This window comes from Eleutherodactylus coqui, chromosome 2, assembly GCF_035609145.1.
Source record: "Eleutherodactylus coqui strain aEleCoq1 chromosome 2, aEleCoq1.hap1, whole genome shotgun sequence".
Taxonomy (NCBI): Eukaryota; Metazoa; Chordata; class Amphibia; order Anura; family Eleutherodactylidae; genus Eleutherodactylus; species Eleutherodactylus coqui.
The window spans coordinates 211695380-211716491 of record NC_089838.1 but is presented as its reverse complement, the minus strand read 5'-3'; the positions used below and the strand labels follow the sequence as shown (position 1 = coordinate 211716491).

General features: G+C 44.5%; 1 protein-coding gene across 4 annotated transcripts in view; it reads left to right on the top strand.

Moving 5' to 3' along the window:
* Nucleotides 1-21112, top strand: part of ARID3B (AT-rich interaction domain 3B) — a 59095-nt gene that overhangs the window by 14973 nt on the left and 23010 nt on the right. For all 4 annotated transcript variants that reach the window (XM_066592420.1, XM_066592419.1, XM_066592418.1 and 1 more), the window contains exon 3: nucleotides 19184-19249. In XM_066592420.1, the coding sequence (XP_066448517.1) occupies nucleotides 19184-19249 (66 nt within the window). The remainder of the gene's footprint in view (nucleotides 1-19183; nucleotides 19250-21112) is intronic.

Below are 21112 nucleotides of genomic sequence, written 5' to 3'. Positions count from 1 at the left end.
AAGTGTTTTTTTTTTTTTAAGTAAATCTATATGCAGTACGAGAACCCCACCACGTGACCCACCCACCTTTTATTTTGGCTAGATTCACATGGGAGAAACATGGTGCCAACACGTAGATGTGCGGCAGTTTTCAATTCAAAAACACCTCGTGTCACTTCTCTGAAACTGCGAGACCCAGGCGCGTGTTTTATGTGCGGCAGAGAATCGCAAGTGTTTCCCATTGATTTCAGTGGGCAACCTCACATCGCACTTGCATTTATGCCATGCAATGTCTTTCAAACCATAACCTCCAGTTGGCAACTAGCAAACAGATAGGCAAAAAAAATATCCATTTAACCCCTTAATGACATGGCCTATTTTGGCGTTGAGGACCAAGCGATTTTTGGTATTTTTCCATCTCCATTTTTCAAAAGCCATAACTTTATTTTTCCGTCGATGCGGCCATATAAGGGCTTGTTTTTTGCGTCGCGAGCTGTAGTTTTTATCGGTGCCACTTTTGGGTACATAGACAATATCGTAAAACTTTTATTATTTTTTTTATGATAACGGAGAGAAAACGCATCAATTCTGACATAGATTTTTTTTTTTTAACAGCGTTAATCATGCAGCATACATGACACTAAATTTTTTCTGCGGTCTGTACGGTAACAACGATACCAAAATTGTTATATTTTTTTAAGGTTTTTACACTTTTTTGCAATAAAAAGCCTTTTTTTTGGAAATTTTTTTTCTCTATAGCTGCATTCAAAGTCCTGTAACTTTTTTATTTTTCTATGTGCAGAGCTCTATAAGGGCTTATTTTTTGCGAGACGAGCTGTAGTTTTTATTGGTACCATTTTGGGGAATGTATGGCTTTTTTGATCACTTTTATTGCATTTTTTGTTAGGCAAAATGCTAAAAATTAGCATTTTGCCTCTGTTTTTTAGCGTTTTTTTTACACTTTTTGTTGTACAAAATAAAAAGCATGTTCAACTTTTTGTAAGCGTCGTTACGGACGCGTCGATACCCAATATGTGGGGTTTTCATATTTTTTTTACCTTTTTTTATGCTAATATTAGAAAAAGCATAAAGGGGGTTTTTACATTTTTTTTTTTTTTACATTTTCTTTTTTTTACACTTATTTTCTTTTTTTTTTTTTTTTTACACTATTTGAGTCCCTCTGAGGGACTTGCAGCACTGTGCCTATGATCGCTGTCATAAGGCATGGCAGAGCTACTGCTCTCCCATGCCTTATCACTTATACAGCGATTATAGGCACAGACAATACAGGTTGCCGGAGATGACATCACGAGAGCCGGCCGGAGACACAGGGAGCGCGATCCCTCTGTGAACGCTTTCCCTGCCGCGATCTAAGTAGATTAAGGGGTTAACAGCAGGGGGCGCATCTCCGATGCCCCCCAGCTGTTGCAGCGGGACACCGGCTGTGACTGACAGCCGGCTCCCGCTGCGGGATAGTGCGAGGTCAGCCATGATCTCGCGCTATCCCGATGACATACCGGTACGTCATTTTGCGCGAAGTACCAGGCTCCCATGACGTACCGGTACGTCATGGAGCGGGAAGGGGTTAAAGACACCAGTCTCTCTCCTGGGGACTCAATGTGGAGAAAGGAAAAAGTTCCTTTTCTGGGCATATGCTGTCCAAGTTAATCACGCCGAGCTACAGAGGGAGTTAAGAGATGCCGCCACAATCCGGAGCTTCTTAACAGCAAAGGATATAGTGGCTGTGGAATCGCTGCTTGGTCCTGGGAACCGCCAGGACCCTCGTGCTGTGCTGGCTCAGGCAGTCTCTTGGAGAGTGGGACAATAGGTCCTGGAGCGCGCTCCTGAGCCAATATCAGCTACCCACCGATAAGTGCAGATAATGGGCTCACTGATGTTTTAAGATGCTGATGCCGCTACTCCACCGCACAGATCTCGCACAATTTTCTCGGCCTTGTGAAAGCGGCCTTATAAAACGGCCATAAATGGTGTGTGATTGGTGGGGCCTAAGCACTCTGCAAGCACCGTGTTGTGTTTTTGGTTACCAGGCACAGCTCTGTACATCTTGTATCTGCTGTGAATGGTGCTACTAAATGGATATGACATCTTCAATCAGCTGATTGCTGGATATGCTAGAAGTTAGACCCCTATTGATCTGATATTGATAGCATTTCCCACGGATAAACCATCATTAACATCCAAGAAAAAACCCTTTTAAACATGCCAGATGCTTGTGTTATTACTATGTTGTATACTCCCAATTGCAGTGATAAAATGTAGGTATGTCACAGGGGAACGCTCTTCATTTATTGCTTCCAGATAAGGAAACTCAGTTCTAGAAGTATAATGCCTGTGCACAAGTGTGTGGATTACTTAAACTCTACCTGCATTTCTATGTGACCTTTCAGAATAAGGTGCCGTGTGTAAATGTGGTACAGCGCTTTTTATCTGGCCATTACATGACTGGTATCCTGCATCTTTCACCAGTTGTTTCCATCTGCAGGCTGTATCTCTAATTTTCAGTTCTCTTTTGAGCTGCTAGGCAACAGCGAGCTGCTATGAAGTTTTCTATACAATGCACATGGAAAGAACAGATTATGTTCCATACCTTTCTGCAGCACACAGAGGAATAACAGCATTGACGACACCAGACAAGTATTGGGTAGTATAGATGGGATTAAGGCCAGCTGCATACGAACGAGTCGGATTCCGGTTGTGGGATCCGACCCTGTGCCTGGCCGGCATCTGCGCATACTTGTCATTTGTTGTCTTCTGTACTGCAGATGGTCCGGCCGGCGAGCCATCGGACATACGCAGTACAGTTTTTGTGTGTTTTATTTTTTTTTTTCCCCCAAATGTTTCTTTCCCGCTCTGTAGCTAGGCAATGACTTGAACCTGAATGTCAATTGCAGAAGGGCCACAGGTTTGATTGCTTCCATTGACTTCAATGGAAGCTGTTCGTATGGATCATGCTGTGATATATATATATTTTTTTTTTCCCCCTTTTCCCCCACCTCCCTTCTCTGCAAGTGGAAAAATAGTCGCTGTCCGCTCAGGTTTGAGCGGACATGCGAAGGCTCCATTGGTTTGTATTGGTGTGGAATGCCATCTATCGTCCGCGCACGAGACTAGTGGATTCTGCAACTCAAACCCGGTCTTGTGCAGACTGCCTTACAGGCTACTGTGCTCATTGTTTACCAGCCCTCCATAGACTTCTGTGTGCAGCGTGATACAATCCCCATTTAATATTATCCATCTTATCTGAGACTTTTCAGCACAAAAGCATCATTAGATAGAGATCCACACATTGGCTAGTTAACACAATGGCTATCCTATTAAAGGGAATCGGTCGCCCTGTTTGTATATAGGGGAAAGCTGTCGCTCTACATGATACAGGTGGGAGAGGCTGGCACCGGCCCCCATGACTTGGAGCTCCTTTTGAACATCAACTTCAAAGTAGTATAGTCTTGTGTCAACTCTGCAATCCAACTTCTTTTACTTTCGAGGGAATCCACTTTGAACAAATGTGCAACACTTTTTGTGTGCTTACATTATTAAGAGAAAATGTCAATGAGGGGTTAAGGTTTGGTTTTTATTGGTAACCCCTCCTTTATAACAAGCTTCCACATGTTGGGTATGCAACCCCCAGACCAGTTTAGCTTGACCAACTAGCCACAGTAATGCGTAGTTCCTTGTGCTGTCGTAGAATCTGGTTTTACTTCTTATTACAAAACCAACTTTGCAGAAGGCCTGAGATAGAAGGCCGTATGTAAATAACATCATCCATCTATCAATGCCCTGTGTTTGTGTAATAATAAAGTATATTGTATGTGTTAAAGTTTATAATAGTTATAGAATTAATAGTGGTAGAAACTAGATGTAGAACACAAAGCCTACACATTGTGGAACGTTTTAAAAGACTACAGTAGACCTGTAATTATGTATTTAGTTTCATACAGAACACTCTTGGTAAGGGCTTAGGGGATCATACCTTCTCTCCTCTAGGCTTTTATCCAAAAGTAGTTCCAACTATTGCTTTAACTCCTCCATCTCTGGGGAAGCAGCTGCCAAGCCACACAAGGTTTGCGTTTGAGGGTATGAAGATGTCAGTATTGTATCTGGGAGGGGTGGTGGGGGCTCTTGTCGGACATGTGAAGGGACAACAGGGATGACTTGACCTCTAATGCCGGACAAGAGTGATTGTTACTCCTCAAAAGACTTCTTATTTGCAGCCGTTCTGTAAAGCCCAGCTGGTGGATGTAAGCCAATGTACTGCCTGTTCAATGCACTTAATTTGGTAAAACATGGCATAAAAGGCATACGAAAATCAAATTAAGAGCTTGTTCACATCTGCGTTAGATTACAGATTTTAATTCTATTTGTCCCAGAAAAACAGACTTCAAATGAAATTTAAGGTTTTCCTTTTCTTCACCATTTATTTCAGTGGGCTTTAAAAAAAGAAAGAAAAAAGGATTGTGTTCAGTTTGAGTTCGTTCTTTATGGTTATTTTAACGGAACAAATAGTGCAGTCGTCCTTAAGCCTTACTCGGCAGTAAGTTGTGTTCCTTGCTAACCGTGGTTGACCACCATTACATAGTCAGAGTATAGATCAGCGTTTCCCAACTCCATTTCTCAAGGCCCCCCAACAGGTGAGATTTTCAGAGCCTCCTATAGTAAGGGAACATCTGCGGCAATGTCTGAAGCACTGACAATGATTGCATCACCTGTGCAATACTGAGGAATTCCTGAAAATGTCACCTGTTGGGAAACAATGCTATAGATTGATTAAAAAAACACGTTTCCATGCTGCTTGTGTTTTTTTGTTTTTTTTCCTATTAAAAAAGACAAAAAACAATCCAGTGAAGAGTTATAACATCTGCATTACATTAGTATGGTGGTCACATTGTATAGGTGATGTGCACACCCATGTTCAGAGTATATACCAGAAGTCCCTAAGCTTGTTGTACCTTGACACATTCAGCTATGACTGATGGTCGGGAGCCAGCTTCAAGTCAAAGGCTAATGAGGAAAACAATCGTGATATTTCAGTTTGAAATTTAATGCACTAGTATGGTACAATCCAAATTGTTCTAGGAGTGAGATCTCTGTCATATTGTTAGGGGCTGTCATAGCAACATAATATACCTTGTGCATGTCCACCTAGACAAACATGGTCAGTCACTCTTCCCACAGTCCTCTGTTCAGTTGGTTTCTAAACTGCATACTGAAGGTACAGTCTATGCCTTCACTAATCAAGATCCCACAATACTTATCTGCATGGAAAGTGAGAAGGGACCATATTGTCAGCTCCCAGAGGGGGAAGGAGCTTAATTTTGTTCAGAGCCTTCCACCAGCAGTCCAAATTGACAGCAGCACCAAATGAGATGCAAGGAAGCAAGACATTATCAAAATGCTATTTGTATGTGTTTGGAAACACTGCAAATTAAAGGGGTTGTCCCGCGCCGGAACGGGTTTTTTTTTTTTTTTTTTCAAACACCCCCCCCCCCCCCCCTCCCCGTTTGGCGCGAGACAACCCCGATGCAGGGGTTAAACAAGAACACCGGACAGCGCTTACCTGAATCCCTGCGCTCCGGTGACTTCTTACTTACCTGCTGAAGATGGCCGCCGGGATCTTCTCCCTCGGTGGACCGCAGGGCTTCTGTGCGGTCCATTGCTGATTCCAGCCTCCTGATTGGCTGGAATCGGCACGTGACAGGGCGGAGCTACTCGGAGCCGGCATCCTGCACGAGCGGCCCCATTGAGAAAAGAAGACCCGGACTGCGCAAGCGCGTCTAATTTGGCCATTAGACGCCGAAAATTAGGCGGGCTCCATGGAAACGACGCTAGCAACGGAGCAGGTAAGTAAAAAACTTCTTATAACTTCTGTATGGCTCATAATTAATGCACAATGTACATTACAAAGTGCATTAATATGGCCATACAGAAGTGTATAGACCCACTTGCTGCCGCGGGACAACCCCTTTAACAGGGTCTCTGAACTTTGAAATGATTCATCAGATTACGCCCTCAAATGATTTAGTACTTATTTTTGAAAAATTTTATATACTTTGAAGGGGTTTTCCAGGATGTAAAAAAGGCCTTAAAAAAAATGGAATACTCTCCTGTCCCTCCGGCGCTGCAGCCCTGGGTGCCGGGGGCCCATAATCCGGAAGAAGCATTGGGCGGTCATGTGCCATTCATTGTGCACGTAACTGCTCAGCAACTCACTAGCTTCAGCGGTAATTCTTCTATGTCCGCTAAAGCCTGTGAGTGGCTGAGCGGGCAGTGGCATAATGGCAGCGGGGCTGCAGTGCCCGATGGGGAGCCGTCTGGATAGAGGAGTAGTCAACCTTTCTTTAAGGGTGTGTAACCTCTTATTAATGTCCTGGAAAACCCCTCTAATGTAGTTTTAAAAAAATAATTTTCTCCACTACTGCTAGTACTAGGTTAAGCTTCTGTTGGTGGTCTCCAAGAGCTGCAGGAAGGTAATCTAAATGTCAGATTAATGTGACAGTGTTACTATCAGTAGCACAATTGTACATATTCCTGTGACTGAATCCTCTGCATTCCTCTGTGTTTGGTACAGAATGGAAGGTGATTGAGGAGAGGGGGCTGGGGCATTTCCAGACATCTGAGATCCTTTCTAAGTAGATAGACCAGGTGGTATGGTGGTAATCCCTCCCGTGTCCTCATCTCCTTCGCTAATTGCTATAAACATCTCACACCTCCTTTGATCTGTTGTAGATCTGGAATTGTATTGTTTGCCTGCACAGTGATGTATTCCGTGGTCCCTGCTCGTCTATTGTCTCTCCTACTTGCCTTATAAAAACGTAGATGTTTCAGAAGGCATTTAGAAATAATAGGTGGCACATTGTGAAATGTCTGCATTTTTTTTATATAAAGTAAAGAGATTTTAAAAAAAACCCTGGGTTTTATACGGCTCAAAGTGCCATGTGTATGTCTTTAAGAGAACCTGTCCTCAGTATATTTCCATTGTAAACTACCTATACCCCTTAAACCGTGTCGTCATGGGCATTCTTAAAGTTAGTTTGTTGGTAATTGTGTTTGTTGCAAGCTTACCTGTAAAATGCAGCGTTTTATTTTCACGCACCACAATATATTTAAGGGCGATCTGTCCAGTGGGGCTGGCTGGACCATCTGTGGTGGGCTGGAGGGACCGGCACTGATGCCTTGTGTACCTCCCCAAACACACTCCTTTCTGTGCCAGTGATGTGAAGTCGTTCTCCTCATCGCTGCCGTAGTCTAAATATCACATAATTGCCATGATCTCAAGGATAGAGGCATGTGCAGTTGAATCTGCCCACAACAGGGACAGATGAGCTGTGCTGGCCCCAGAGGTCATGGTGCTTGTGCGAGATTTAGACTGTCGCTGACACAGAGAGGTTTGGAGAGGTATGCAAGCCCCCTCTCATCTGCCTTAGCGGCACCAAAAAAATAGGTTATGCTGCTTTAGGCCTCCTGCACACGCGAGTATTTGCATTGCGAAGTCCGCGGCAGGTATCTGGACTCCGCAGCAAATGCAGCTCATAGTATTCAATGGCAAAACGCCATCTTATCTCCACGAGCGGAAATCGATTGCGATTTTCCCCCCCGCCCCCTTTTCTGTGTTGGGCTAATTTCACACGGCCCGATATCTCGCTAATGTGAGATTTCCCCACAGATGCAAGGCATTTTTGTGTCTCCTTAAATCACTTGAGTGAAGTAGCGATCCTCCAACGCAGCAAGTGTTTCCATTGTTTTCAGTGGGAATCCTCGCACGTTGTGCAATATGTTTGCCAGCTCCAGGGAGAACAGTGGGCGAGGCATTCCAAGGGAATGCCCAAAGATAGGACATGCCGTTGTGTGTTTTTTTTTTTTTTTTGTTTGTTTTTTTTTGTTGTTGCTATCCACATTATAAGAATGGGGTTCATATTCGTGCGAGATTTGTGTGTCTTGCAACAAATCTTGTGTGAATTTTCTCGGCCACGTGAGAGTGGTCTTAGAGAGTTAGCAAGCAAAATTAGTGGCTTTCTCCATGTGCAGAAGATGACATAACAGCTAGTTTACACCCTCCAGCTCGGGGAAAACTGAAGATTAAAGATGAAGCCTGTTAAGTGGTAAACTGGCTCAAAAAAAGCATCATACTAGTCATATTCTAGACAGTCGTGTTCCTCATGTACTCACATGCCAGCCCTTTTAGAAAAGTCAACTGAAAGTTTTACACATTTTTAAAGTTTTCATATACAGTAGAACACCTCAACTAACGTTAGTAATCCGTCCGAAAGCAATCGGCTTTACCTGAAACCATTGCATCTCGAGGTAATTATTTCCATAGGAATCAATGTAAATCCAATTAATTTGTTCTAGACATTCTAAAAAACATACCAAACCACATTTAATACCAAATACAAGAACAATAATAGGTGAATATAAAATACTACTGTAAAGAATAAATAAACCGTTAACAAGTTATTGAATGTTACTGTGTGTTATCTGTGGTTACATAGGACTGCAGGTCACATCTACTACATCCTGTCCTCCGTGTTATCACTGTGTTCTCTGTGCTGTTACATAGGACTGCAGGTGACATCTGCTGTACAACAGTACATTATCTGTCCTCAGCGTTATCGCTGTGTTCTCTGTGCTGTTATATTAGAGTGCAATTGTACTGTACTAGTGTATTACCCATCGCCGATTTGTTGGGTTTTAGGAGTAGGAGACGCCGAACAGGAGATAACGTGGGTTCAGCAGCAAGGTCACATGAGCCGGCACACGCCGGTGTTATTAGAGGCAACGAATGTTACTAAAGACAAAATTTTGGCTAAAAAAACTGGCCTTAGATGTCAATGCTAGTAGAGGTTTTACTGTATACACAAATAATCACATTACAAAGTTACCTTTATCAATACTTGTCTTACTTTTTTGCATTTACAAGACAGTATTGGGCTATGTTCACATGGCAGAATCTGCTGCTAAATTTTCAGCATGGATTCCATCTGTGAAATCGCAGAAATCCGCAGCTCTTCTGCCGCAGATTAGTGCAAGGATTTAACTCTGCCAATGAGCAAAATCCACATGTGAAATTCCGAAGTGTCTCCGTGTGAAGATGTGACAGATCATTTGACCGTGATCTATGTGGAAACACGTCGGAGTTCCACACGTGGGTTTTGCCCATTGAAAAGCCTAAGGCCGCCTGCAGACGGCCGGGTCGGATCCGGCTGTGAGAATTCTCGCAGCGGGACCCGAGCGTCTGCAGAGAGCAGCGTGGGCGCTCCGGGCAGCTGGTGCATCCGCATAGAAATAGGGCATGCCGCGATTTGTTTGCCGCATGAGATTTCTCGTGGCCAAATCGCGGCCATCTGCATAGGATTGCGTTTGTTAATGCAATTTTATGGCAGCTTCCAGGGGCGGAAATTCCGCGAGAAATCCCGCCGCGGAATCTCCGCTCGTGTGCAGGCGCCCAAAATTTGCATGCAGATTTGCAGCCGAATAGCTGCAGACTTGCGCCATGGCTTTACAGGCAGTAACCACACACAAATCCCTGCGGCACATTCAACCATGCGAACGTAGCCTCACAGCGCAGCCTGCAGTTATGCTGGATCTTGTAAACCATTAGCAAGCTTGGCTAAACTCATAGTGCAATACACGGTATAACATGGGACTACTAACAAGGACTGGACTCATTATTAATGTCACCACCTTCCATAGTCAATGAGCAATACACTGATAGTTATGGGACATTTACACGGGATGCGATTATCGCTCAGAATTCGTCCAAATGCATGATTACACAATTCCACTCACATTGGTGGGTCGGAATTGCGCTATTCCGCTCATGCAAAATAGAACGCAACATGTTCTATTTTACTGCGGGTATCTGCAACATACAGCCCGTTCTCTATTGTTGCATATATACCTGCAGCCCATATGTAATTACATTGCTTATGGGCTGCAGTTACCCGCATCATCACTAAGCGACTGCAGGGGAAATATAAACAAAACAAATGTGTACTGCGCATGACCGCATGCATGATTTCGTATACGGCCGTGTATGCCCTGCCTAAAAAAGGTGGTTTGAATGACATAGGATTTTTATTTTTTTTCCATTCACATTCAGTGTTGGCTATGGTAGACTTCATGGCCATTAATGACCACATACAGCCTCATGCCCACGGCCGGGTCCGATTCCGACTGCGAGATCCCGCAGTTGAATCAGACCCAACATCCCCCAGAGACCCATACTCACCTGTCCAGATCTGCTGCGAGTGTCTCGGTTGGCGTGCATCTGCAGTGCATGACACGCTGGCCTGTCACACGGATTCCTGCGATACTTCGGCAGTGCTCACTGCATAAGTATTGCAGGACAGAGTGCGTCCATTGACTGCAATGGAAGCTGTCTGTGCAATTTTTTCTCCCCCGCACAGAATAGAACATGCTGTGATTCTCCCCCGCGAGCGGAAAATCACAGTTGATTCCCACTCGTAGGGATGGGAGAATCTTTCAACTTAGCATGTCTATGGATGGACATTGCTGCGGAATCCGCAGCCGGCGTCCGGCCGCGAATTCCGCATTGAAAATCCGTCCATGGGTATTCGCCCTACCTGAGAGATTGCTTCCACACTGCACAAACAAAAGCTGCGAGCAAATAAATGCTGAAGGGAGAAAAATAAGACCCCACCTCCTGTTTTTCTTTTGATCTTCCTGTAGAGTTTGTGAAATTTTCAATGTTAGACCGGGTGTCCACGGGCGATTTGTCATAGCATGATCCACGGCGATAACTATGGAAAGCACAGCCCAATGTACACGAGCGGAAAAATTGCGGCATGCTTCATTAAGAGAGGTTCATCACAGAAAATCGCGGTGACATTAGTGCACCGCCCGTGGACACTCAGCCCTAACCTGAACTTTGATCTCTTATATACGATTGCTGCATGTTTTGGTTGTATCATATTCCTATTGTCTGGAGGGGCTTATAAAGTTGAGTCCAGTCTGATGAAATCATTCAGTATCCCTCTTGGTAAATCTCCTCCAGTCTTGTCTTTAGATCTTGACACAGTAGTTTTACTTTTTCATTGCTTGTGATTGGATAGAATATTCCATCCTTTTTTCCATCCCTCTCAATGTTGCAAATTTTACTACTTGAGACTTTTCACCTATGAGGAATATGCATAACTGCAATGGTTCTATATATGGGGTATGCTGTGTTGCATTGTCTCCTTCCCTATAGATGACATTCCAAGTGAAGGTCTACTTTAAGTAGTTTAGCTTGTTTTGTGTTTAACATGTATTTTTGTTATCTTTTCAGTTCATGTACATTACCTTTTGTTATGTAATTCATTTATTAAACGCCCCTTCCCTGTTTAGCAGTAAGATAATAGTCTGCAGCAATAGCCTCCTTCTCCGCCCTTTCTGCAGTAGGACAAAAAAGAGATTACTTACTGGGAGCCATGACTGCCCCTATGAGGGCACCTTCACGCTGGCAATAAAATCAAGCAACTTTCGAGCGATGCAAGAGTTTTGCATTTTTTTTTTTCTTCCATGTTTCTCTATGGAGACTCCTTTTTTTTATCTCATCACAAAGCACAAGCATTTTTGTGTAATGTGATGCGTTTTTAACATTACACAGTCCTATTGACTCGCGACAATCACGTCAACAAAAACCATACTCGCCTGCAGATCTGCTGCCCGATGTCCCACATCCCATGCCGGCACGCATGACGCATCGGCAGCGTCACATGACTCGCCGGCCACAACATATGACGCGGGTGTCGGTGGGCGGGGAAGCGTTTTCACGCTATCTACCGCTGTGCTACAGCGGAAGATAGCATGACGGACGTCCGCGGCAAATAGAACATGCCGCTGGTGATTTCACGGAATTCCGCACCGTGAGCATTGTGTTATTAGGTTCAATAGAACCTAATAGCTGCAGGGCAACGCCGCGTGATACGCGGTGGAAATCCGCCCGTGGGAACTTGGCCTAATGCAGTATTGGTCCCCTCTGCCCCAGATGGTAAAACTAGTCTGGTGGAATCAGCCCAACAACCAGATGGACATTTCAACCCTATGATATGTCAGCTGGTTTGTCCAGTGGATCCACCGGGCCCTTATTGTACTTGTTACTCAATCTCCATTTATTCCAGCAATCCAGACTATGGAACTCTGTTTCTTTATCGTTCCTGGAATTTTGACAAAAAGGAAAGGATCCTGACATTTTGCACAATATAACACATGTGACCATACCCTTAGGGCATCGCACGGCTGAATCAAACATGGATTTTTCAACGCAGATTCCACCTCTAACATCGTGGCAGGAATCCGTGCCTATTTTGCTGCAGATCTGCTTGTAGACTTAAACCTCATGTCCTCGAGAAAATTACAACTTTAAAATCTGCACGCGTGATCCGCGCCCATAGAGATGCATTGGACACGCAGATAATTAAATACCTGCAGATGTTATTTTTCCCTGATGCACAGATCGCATGTGCGGGAAAACACCCGCAGCATGGTCTATCTTCGTGTATACATACAACACTTATGTGCTTACCTGGTATGAAGCCTTCTCCTATCAGGCTAGCATGCACTAAGGTGACCAGGCTACCCGAGTCCAGTAGAGCCTCCACAGAATGGTGGTTTACACTTATGCGACACAGTTTTGGCGAACAAGGACTGTTGCCAATCGCCGTCACATTCCATAGGCTCATTGGTCATAGGGCAGTGAGCCAACACATGACCCAGCTCTTTGGCTTAGCAAACTGGTTGGGGCTATCAGAGCCTTTTGACTCCAACGGTGCCCTTACTGGTGGCCCGACCTCCTTCCCGCCATGCCACAGCTTTCCCCCGGCATCTAGTGGTCTCTTACCCCGTGCAGGTCTGAAACTGGTAGCAGGGGTCTGGACAGAATGGACGTCCCGGAGGTAGTTCTCAGTCGCAGTGTAGCAGTCAATGAGGTCTACCGGCTGGTTAGCATCCTTGGGTCCTCCATGGCCGACCCAGCGTTGCAGATCTGCCGTCAGGGCATGGGTATAACAATCCACCATGACCTTATCGACTATCTGGATGGAGCCGGACATGTTCACACCCACCAATTCTTTTACGAGATGATACAGGTCAAACATCAGTGACCTGGCTGAGTGGTCGGACCTGTAGCTCCAATTGTGCGCACTCAGAGCCCGGACCGCCGCTGTAACACCTAGACGAGCCAGGATCTCTGCTTTTAACCTGGCATAGTCGTGTACCTCGTGACTACTGAGGTCATGGTATGCCTTCTGTGGTTCCACCGTGAGGTATGGTGCTAGAACCTCGACCCACTCAGCCTTGGGGGTTTTTCTCGTTCGGCGATTCTCTCGAACACAGGCCTCAACATCATCATTAGGAGTCATCTTCTGCAGCAATTTCTGCATCGCCTCTCTGGGCCTAGCAGTTGACGGAGCTCCCTCCTTAAAGGAGATGTCCCGCGCCGAAACGGGTTTTTTTTTTTTTAACCCCCCCCCCCGTTCGGCGCGAGACAACCCCGATGCAGGGGTTAAAAAAACCACCCGCACAGCGCTTACCTGAATCCCGGCGGTCCGGTGACTTCAATACTTACCGCTGAAGATGGCCGCCGGGATCTTCTACCTTCGTGGACCGCAGCTCTTCTGTGCGGTCCACTGCCGATTCCAGCCTCCTGATTGGCTGGAATCGGCACGTGACGGGGCGGAGCTACACGGAGCCGCTCTCTGGCACGAGCTGCTCCATAGAAGAAAGCTGAAGACCCGGACTGCGCAAGCGCGGCTAATTTGGCCATCGGAGGCCAAAAATTAGTCGGCTCCATGGGAACGAGGACGCTAGCAACGGAGCAGGTAAGTATAAAACTTTTTATAACTTCTGTATGGCTCATAATTAATGCACAATGTACATTACAAAGTGCATTATTATGGCCATACAGAAGTGTATAGACCCACTTGCTGCCTCGGGACATCTCCTTTAAGGCCGGATGCTTTAGGACATCCGTCAGCCGGTCCATCCGCGCCAACAGCTCCTCCATGGCTGGGGTTGGTGTCTGCATTGCAACTGCAGACTTCACCCAGGACATTCAACAGGTGCTGTGCCGTTGCCCTTAAGAGAGCCAGGGTGAAGCTGTGGACTGGATCTCCACCCTGTCCAGACTAAGAGCCTGGGAGGGAGATATACTCCATCCACAACCTCACCCTTTACCTGCCTATAGTATCCTTTCAGAGTTGTACATTAGTAAAGCATATTGGGTGGGATGCCATGTGTTATGGCATTCACAGCCCGTTGTATCATACCCTTCAAGGAGCTAAACACACAGCCTCCCTGTAGAAGTTCTTTTGTTAACCCTTTTCATCTAATGAAGTGTAATCCCAAAAGCTATTACAACCAGCTTTTGGAAATGTTATTCAGTCAGTGCTATGAATTGTAGAACTTTTGTGATGAGGCTTTTGGTTTGTAATCTAGCACCCCCATAATCGTTTAACAGCTTTTCGTGTGGCCAGTGTAGGGTACTGCGGTCATGTGACAGGAGAGCATAGTGCATACTAGTATGCCTTAGGAGTGGCTCAATATAAATAGACACATAGTCCATGAACTAGTAATGTACACTTGGACTAGAAGGCATTCCAAATGATATATAATATTGTCCTAATTATGGGGACCCGTCTAGGTGTCTGTTGGAAACCTCAGAATTGCCCAATGAGCCTAAGCTACAATAAATTGTTCAGCATGAGTAACAGTTAAGATTGTAAGATTAGTATACTATGGAATACCCCAGAAACTGCTATTTTAAGGCCAGTGCCATTGGTACATACTGACATCATTTTTAACCATGTTGGAGGGTTTATACTGCTGACATCATCACACATTGGGATTGGCCGTGTATGAGGGAGGCGCTCTGTACAATTGGCTTAAAAGGGTTTTGTCAATACAATCTGTATTTTTCTTTTTCTATTCCTCCGCTCTGCCGACATAAGCTGCTGTAAACGTCACATACGAAAGGGTTTTTTCACAAGTAATACTCTCCTATGCTCCGTTTCTCAGCTTCATGTTCTGGTTTACATCTTCGGCTCTTCCTCCTTTTTGCTGCCAGGGTCACTTCCCAGCAGCAGCGGCACTGGAGAGCTACGTCTGCCCTCGCAGTGCTACTTCTACCCATGTCTAGCGTATGAACACTCGCGGTGAGACACTGCGCACGCGCACTTATCGAAATATTCCGTGCCTGTGCGCTAAAGCAGGTTGCTGTGGATTTGGCATCCCCTGCTGGGTAGTTAACCCCTTAACGACCGGGCCAGTGTGTTTTTACGTCCTGCAGCTGCAGGACGTGTATGGAGGGAGGTAGCGCTGCTATCTCCCTCCATACAGCGCGGGCGTCAGCTGTTTATTACAGCTGACACCCGCGGGCAATAGCCGCGCTCGGCCGATCGCGGCTATTAACCCTTTAAATGCCGCTGTCAATTCTGATAGCGGCATTTAAATCCCCCGAACGCTGTTTGGGGGTCCCGCACGCCCCCCCCCCCCCCCCCCGCGGGGAGATCGGGGGATCCGTGCAGGTGTCATGGCAGCCGGGGGCCTAATGAATGGCCCCAGGGCTGCCTTAGCAGACTGCCTATCAAGCCATCCACACAGGGTGGCTTGAAAGACTGCCTGTAAAAAAGCAGTATGACGTAATGCTATAGCATTACGTCATACTGCAGGAGCGATCAAAGCATTGCATGTTAAAGTCCCCCAGGGGGGCTTCAAAGTAAAGTAAAAAAAAAGATCAATAGTTTTTTAAATTGTAAAAAAAAAAAGTTATAAAAGTTTAAAGTTTGCCATATCTATTATTAAAAAATCTAAATCCTAAAATAAAAATATGTATTTGATATCGCCGCGTCCGTAAAAGTCCGATCTATCAAAGTAGCGCATTATTTTTTCTGCACGGTGAACGTCGTCCGAAAAAAAAAAAATAAAGAACGCCAGAAATGCATTTTTTTAGTTACCCTGTCTCCCAGAAAAAACGCAATAAAAAGCGATCAAAAAGTCGTATGTATTCCAAATTGATACTATCGGAAACTACAGGACATCCCGCAAAAAATGAGCCCTTGCTCAACTACGTCGACGGAAAAATAAAGTTATCGCGCGCACAAAATGACCGCAGAAAATAATTGAAAAAAATGTAATATCTTAAAAAAAAATACAAGTACTACAGCAAAAAAGAAACTATATAAGTTTGGTATCGTAGTAATCATACTGACCCATAGAATAAAAATATCAGGTCGTTTTTGTTGGTTTGTGGGCCATAGAAACAGGACACACCGAAAGATGGTGGAATGTCATTTTTGTTTCCATTTCTCTCCGCTAAGGATTTTTAAAGTTTTTCAGTACATTATATGGTACAATAAATAGTGCCATTGAAAAATACAACTCGTCCCGCAAAAAACAAGCCCTCATACAGCGACGTCGATGGATAAATAAAGGAGCTACGATTTTTTAAAAGGGAGTAGGAAAAAACAAAAATGGAAAAAAGCAAAAAAGCCCGGTCACTAAGGGGTTGACGCTGCTTCACTAGTAACATGGCGCACACTGACCTGCAGGAAGTAAGATGTAGCGAATGGACACTACATCACAATAAATCAGCCGGCTTGCAGTGACCCGGGGACTGGAGGTGCCAGGAGGAGGCAAGGAGTAGGTAAGTAAACAATTTTTTTGTTTTTATTCTAATTGCAGAACCCCTTTAAGGACCTGGTTGTTTTTTTTTCTCCATTGGCCGCCCAGCATGCAGTGTCTCTCACTGGTTAGTCAAACTGGAGAATCCCTCCCTCATGTTATATAACAGCTGTCATTTAGGTGGGTGCTCCTCTAGAAACCCCAGAAGAGACCACTACATTGGTGAAACGTGCGTGGGGGGGTGGTCTATAGTTTTTAGCTTAAACACGCAGACCTGACGATATTTTTGACAGTCAGTAGTCTGCAGCAGTGATCTGCCTTATAACCTATATAGCTACCAGCTGTTTAGGAGAGGTGTATACCGCATATTGCAGCAGCACTGGATGATATATAGGTGGCTCAGCGCTCCCAGCTTTGCTCAGCAGGGGGTTGTGTTTTTCATTCTTATGCCTCTTCTTACTTTATTTCAATAAGAGTTAGGTTGCAATGAGGGTATTCCTCCGGGTGTTTCTTGCCCTTGGAGTTTTGGTGTTGATTATTGTTAACCCAATGTCCACCCTGGGACACTTATTGTATACCTAATCCCATAAGCTGACTCCATGATTTTGCTCCATAAAGGAGGACCGCTGACGAGAGGGATTGCAGGGTAATTAAGGTAAAGATTGGGCTAAGAAATCAGCATGGGTGGGGTGAGGTTAGGATGTATAGCTTCCAGACCCTGCAGATTAGGGTCTCCTCTAATTTACAGCCCATAAACCTATATTCTCATTTTTTCTTCTAAACCTTTAATCTGGGTGAGGAAGAGTAACCAATACTTTTATGGTTTAAAACTGGGTTGTCAAGTAATTACGGCAGGGGGGCAGGGTTGGTGTACATTGGTCACCTAGGGGTGTGGGATTCACACATTGCCATATGTACTTGTTCCACATCCATGGATGAGTAGAAGAAGGCGCATACTACCCCCTACCATCAACAGCCGCAGTCCCAAAGATCTGTGCTGTGGATTGGCCTTGTTTGGAGCTGTATGTACAGAGAGAAGTACCGCTGTACATATGGAGTCCCATGAAATATGACACAGGCTTTAAATGCCTCTTTATGAAATCTGAGGCATATGCAGGTATCGTAGCGACCCCTCGCGTCTCAGTAGACGTCTTATTATGGCTTTGCACAAAACAAGACCTGAATCTGATGCAGCAGACTTTCCCTTAATTGAAACATGCTCTGACTTTTTGCACAGCGGGTTAATTTTCATGTGGGTCATCTGTACAGGTTTCAGCCGTCTGCATGAGCCACAAATCTTCAGCCTCAGTAACACATTGGTGACACAGTGACTGAAAACCCCCGTGGGTGATTGTCTTGGATTCAATGCATACCTGTAGTACAAGTAAATAAGTGTTATTCCAAGGATCATCCCAGCCAGAGAAGCCGTTGAGCGATGTAACATAAGATGCCGGCAGGGTGCGGCTTTTGTTCCTACTATACAGGGAATGTGGCTTTATTTCCCCACTTCCTTCAGGCAGTAGACAAGCACTGAAATGTAGTCCCGATTTCCCAACCCCCAACTCTTTTTACTGGGCTAATAAAATTGTTTGTTAATGCCTGAGGGGAAATGACCAGTGAATGCCGAACACAATGTTTAGTAGACACAGCAGCCATTGACCGGCGCTGCAGCTAAAGAGGATTAGTAGCTGCAATTTAAAGCTGATCCCAAGTCTGGCGGCAACTCTTTTAATTGACCAACTCTTAACTGTTTTCTATAGGACTGTGCCCTAATAATGACTTTTATGCATAATTACTGTTTCCTCGTCGAGGTGGTTGTTAATGCTGTAACTATTTTTGTGAAAACTTTTGTCTTATTAACTCTAAATTACAAAAAAAGAGAAAAAAATTCCAGAAGTGCTGCTAAATGTTTTATATAGTTATACTGATAAATATGCAAAGGCCGGGCTCCTACGAGCGTAAGTGTAAAACGCTGCATCTTATCGCTGGGAGTCGGTGTTTTTGGACCGCGCATTACAGCGTATCTCACGCACGCTGCCATGCACGGTCTTCCTGGTTTCCTCTTTTCTTCCCCACTTGGTCACTTAGCGACAGTGCTGATAAGCACCTTTAATTACACACCCATAGAGAGCAATGGGTTTTATTGCGCGTAAGATGTGGTAAAATAGAACATGCGTTATTTTTTGCACACACATTATACACAAATGTGAATGGATCAATGAAAACCAATGTACTTTGATTGGATCCATTCATCACGTGTTACGTGTGCGTAATACCCAATTAAATTGCGCTCGTGTGAGTCTGCCCTAACCATGAAAAATTCTTACTTTTTTTTCTTCTGCAATTTCAATTGTATGCAGACTTGCACATGCCTTAGAAATGTCTCTAAAAAAATGTACCTTTTCGTAAAAAAAAGTCATACAAAAACGTTGGTGTAGTTTGGTTGGTAATTTGCTAAGAATAGAGAGCACTGATCTTATGCAAATCATCTTTTATGTGTGATCTTGGATATCACTGCATTGCCCTTCAGATTAATATGTTAAAACATTTTTCCCATCCTCCTTAGGAAAACACCTCCTGGTCTGAACATGGGGATGGACATAGCAGAGAAGCATCTCGGGACTTTGCCAAGGTAGTTTTGCTTTTCTGTCCTAGTATTGAAGCATCTCACTTATTAGCTGCATGTTGCTGTCCTCCGTTTTGCTCCACTTTTCTATCTACTATAGAGTTGATAATGGGAAAATAACTCTAGAATTAATTGGATATTATTAGAGATGAGCGAGCGTACTTGGAAAAGCACTACTCGCTCGAGTAATTTGCTTTATCCGAGTATCGCTGTGCTCGGGTCTAAAGATTCGGGTGCCGCTGCGGCTCACAGGTGAGTCGCAGCGGGGAGCAGGGGAGAGCGGGCGGGAGAGACGGAGAGAAAGATCTTACCTCCGTTCCTCCCCGCTCTCCCCTGCAGCTCCCCGCTCCGTGCCGGCACCCGAATCTTCAGGGACGAGCACAGCGATACTCGGATAAAGCAAATTACTCGAGCGAGTAGTGCTTTTCCGAGTACACTCACTCATCTCTAGATATTATCTAACTTAGTGGTTCTCAACATGGGCGTTATTGCTCTTTGGGAAGCGTTTTTACCTCTCGGGGGCAGTGGACTGAAAAGGGGTGGCAGGGGGTGTTGGGACATGTGTTTGCTTTGTGGAATTTATTTTTTTTCCATTTAGTAAATACATTTATCTAAAAAAAATTAGTAGTGATACATCGGTTTACGTCAATAATCCGTCCGAAAACCATCATTGAAATCCGAAACTGACAGAAACCAAGGCAGTTATTTCCATATGAATCATTTACATGTAATGGGAGTTGTGTACAGCCTGTGCACCTCTATCATATAATGTATGACTTTTATAACTCCATGAATCCACTACAGATCAATCACACTGGATAACCTAAAGAACAACCTAACCTGCTGTGTTCTATAATGCCGCTGATTGGCTGGAACATTCAATTGTGTGCGTCTCTGGGAGCTGTAGTTTATATCAGTGGTCTGAAAAGACACTTAGAGTCCACTAAGACTACAACTCCCAGAAACCCACAGAAGTGAAAGTTTAAAGCTGTTCCAGCCAATCGGCAGTATTATGGAATACAGAGGGTTAGGTTGTGCTGTAGGTTATCCAGTGTTATGAAGTGTGATTTAATCTGTAGTGGATTCATGGAGTTATAAAAGTTATACATTATATGATAAAGGGCACGCAGGCTACACACAACTGTCAACATATAATGTATGAGCTATGAAAACTTCAAGACTGAGTGATCACCTTGCAAAAATGCATTCAGACAAAGTGGGTAAGCCTATTAAACTTTGACTTTTAAACCTTGGAAAAATTAGAGAACCGCAGCATGGTAGACCAACTATTTAGAAAATCTGCTCTCAATGCTGACAAAGGCCTTCTTGTTCCCTATGAAGTCTCTTTACTAATAGCGCAATGTGGCAAACCACATACTATTGGAGAAACACTTGTGGTACCCGCCGTTAAAGAGACTGCCAGTACTATGCTGGGGCCTGACGCGTGTGCCATCGTGAAATTGATTCCTTTGAGTAATGACACCGTTTCAAGAAGAATAAACGAGATGGCTGCTGATGTGGAAGAAACTCTCTTGGACGTGTTAAAGAACACAGAATTTGTAATACAACGGTTAGAGACAATGAAGCATTGCTGCTAGCTTACATTTGTTTCATTAATCGGAATGAAGAGGTAGCGGAGGAACTGTTGTTTACCAGAAATTTAACCACTGATACGAAAGGCTCCACTATAATATAAAAGAGTGGAAGAATTTTTCCAAGAAAAAAACACCCCTTTAACAAATTTATTTGCTTGTGCAACGGACGGAGCTGCATTCATAATTGGTTGCTATCGTGGATTTGTAGCCCATTTAAAATCTGCTATACCTGGCATAATTACAGTCCACTGTGTGATCCATCGGCAGCACCTTG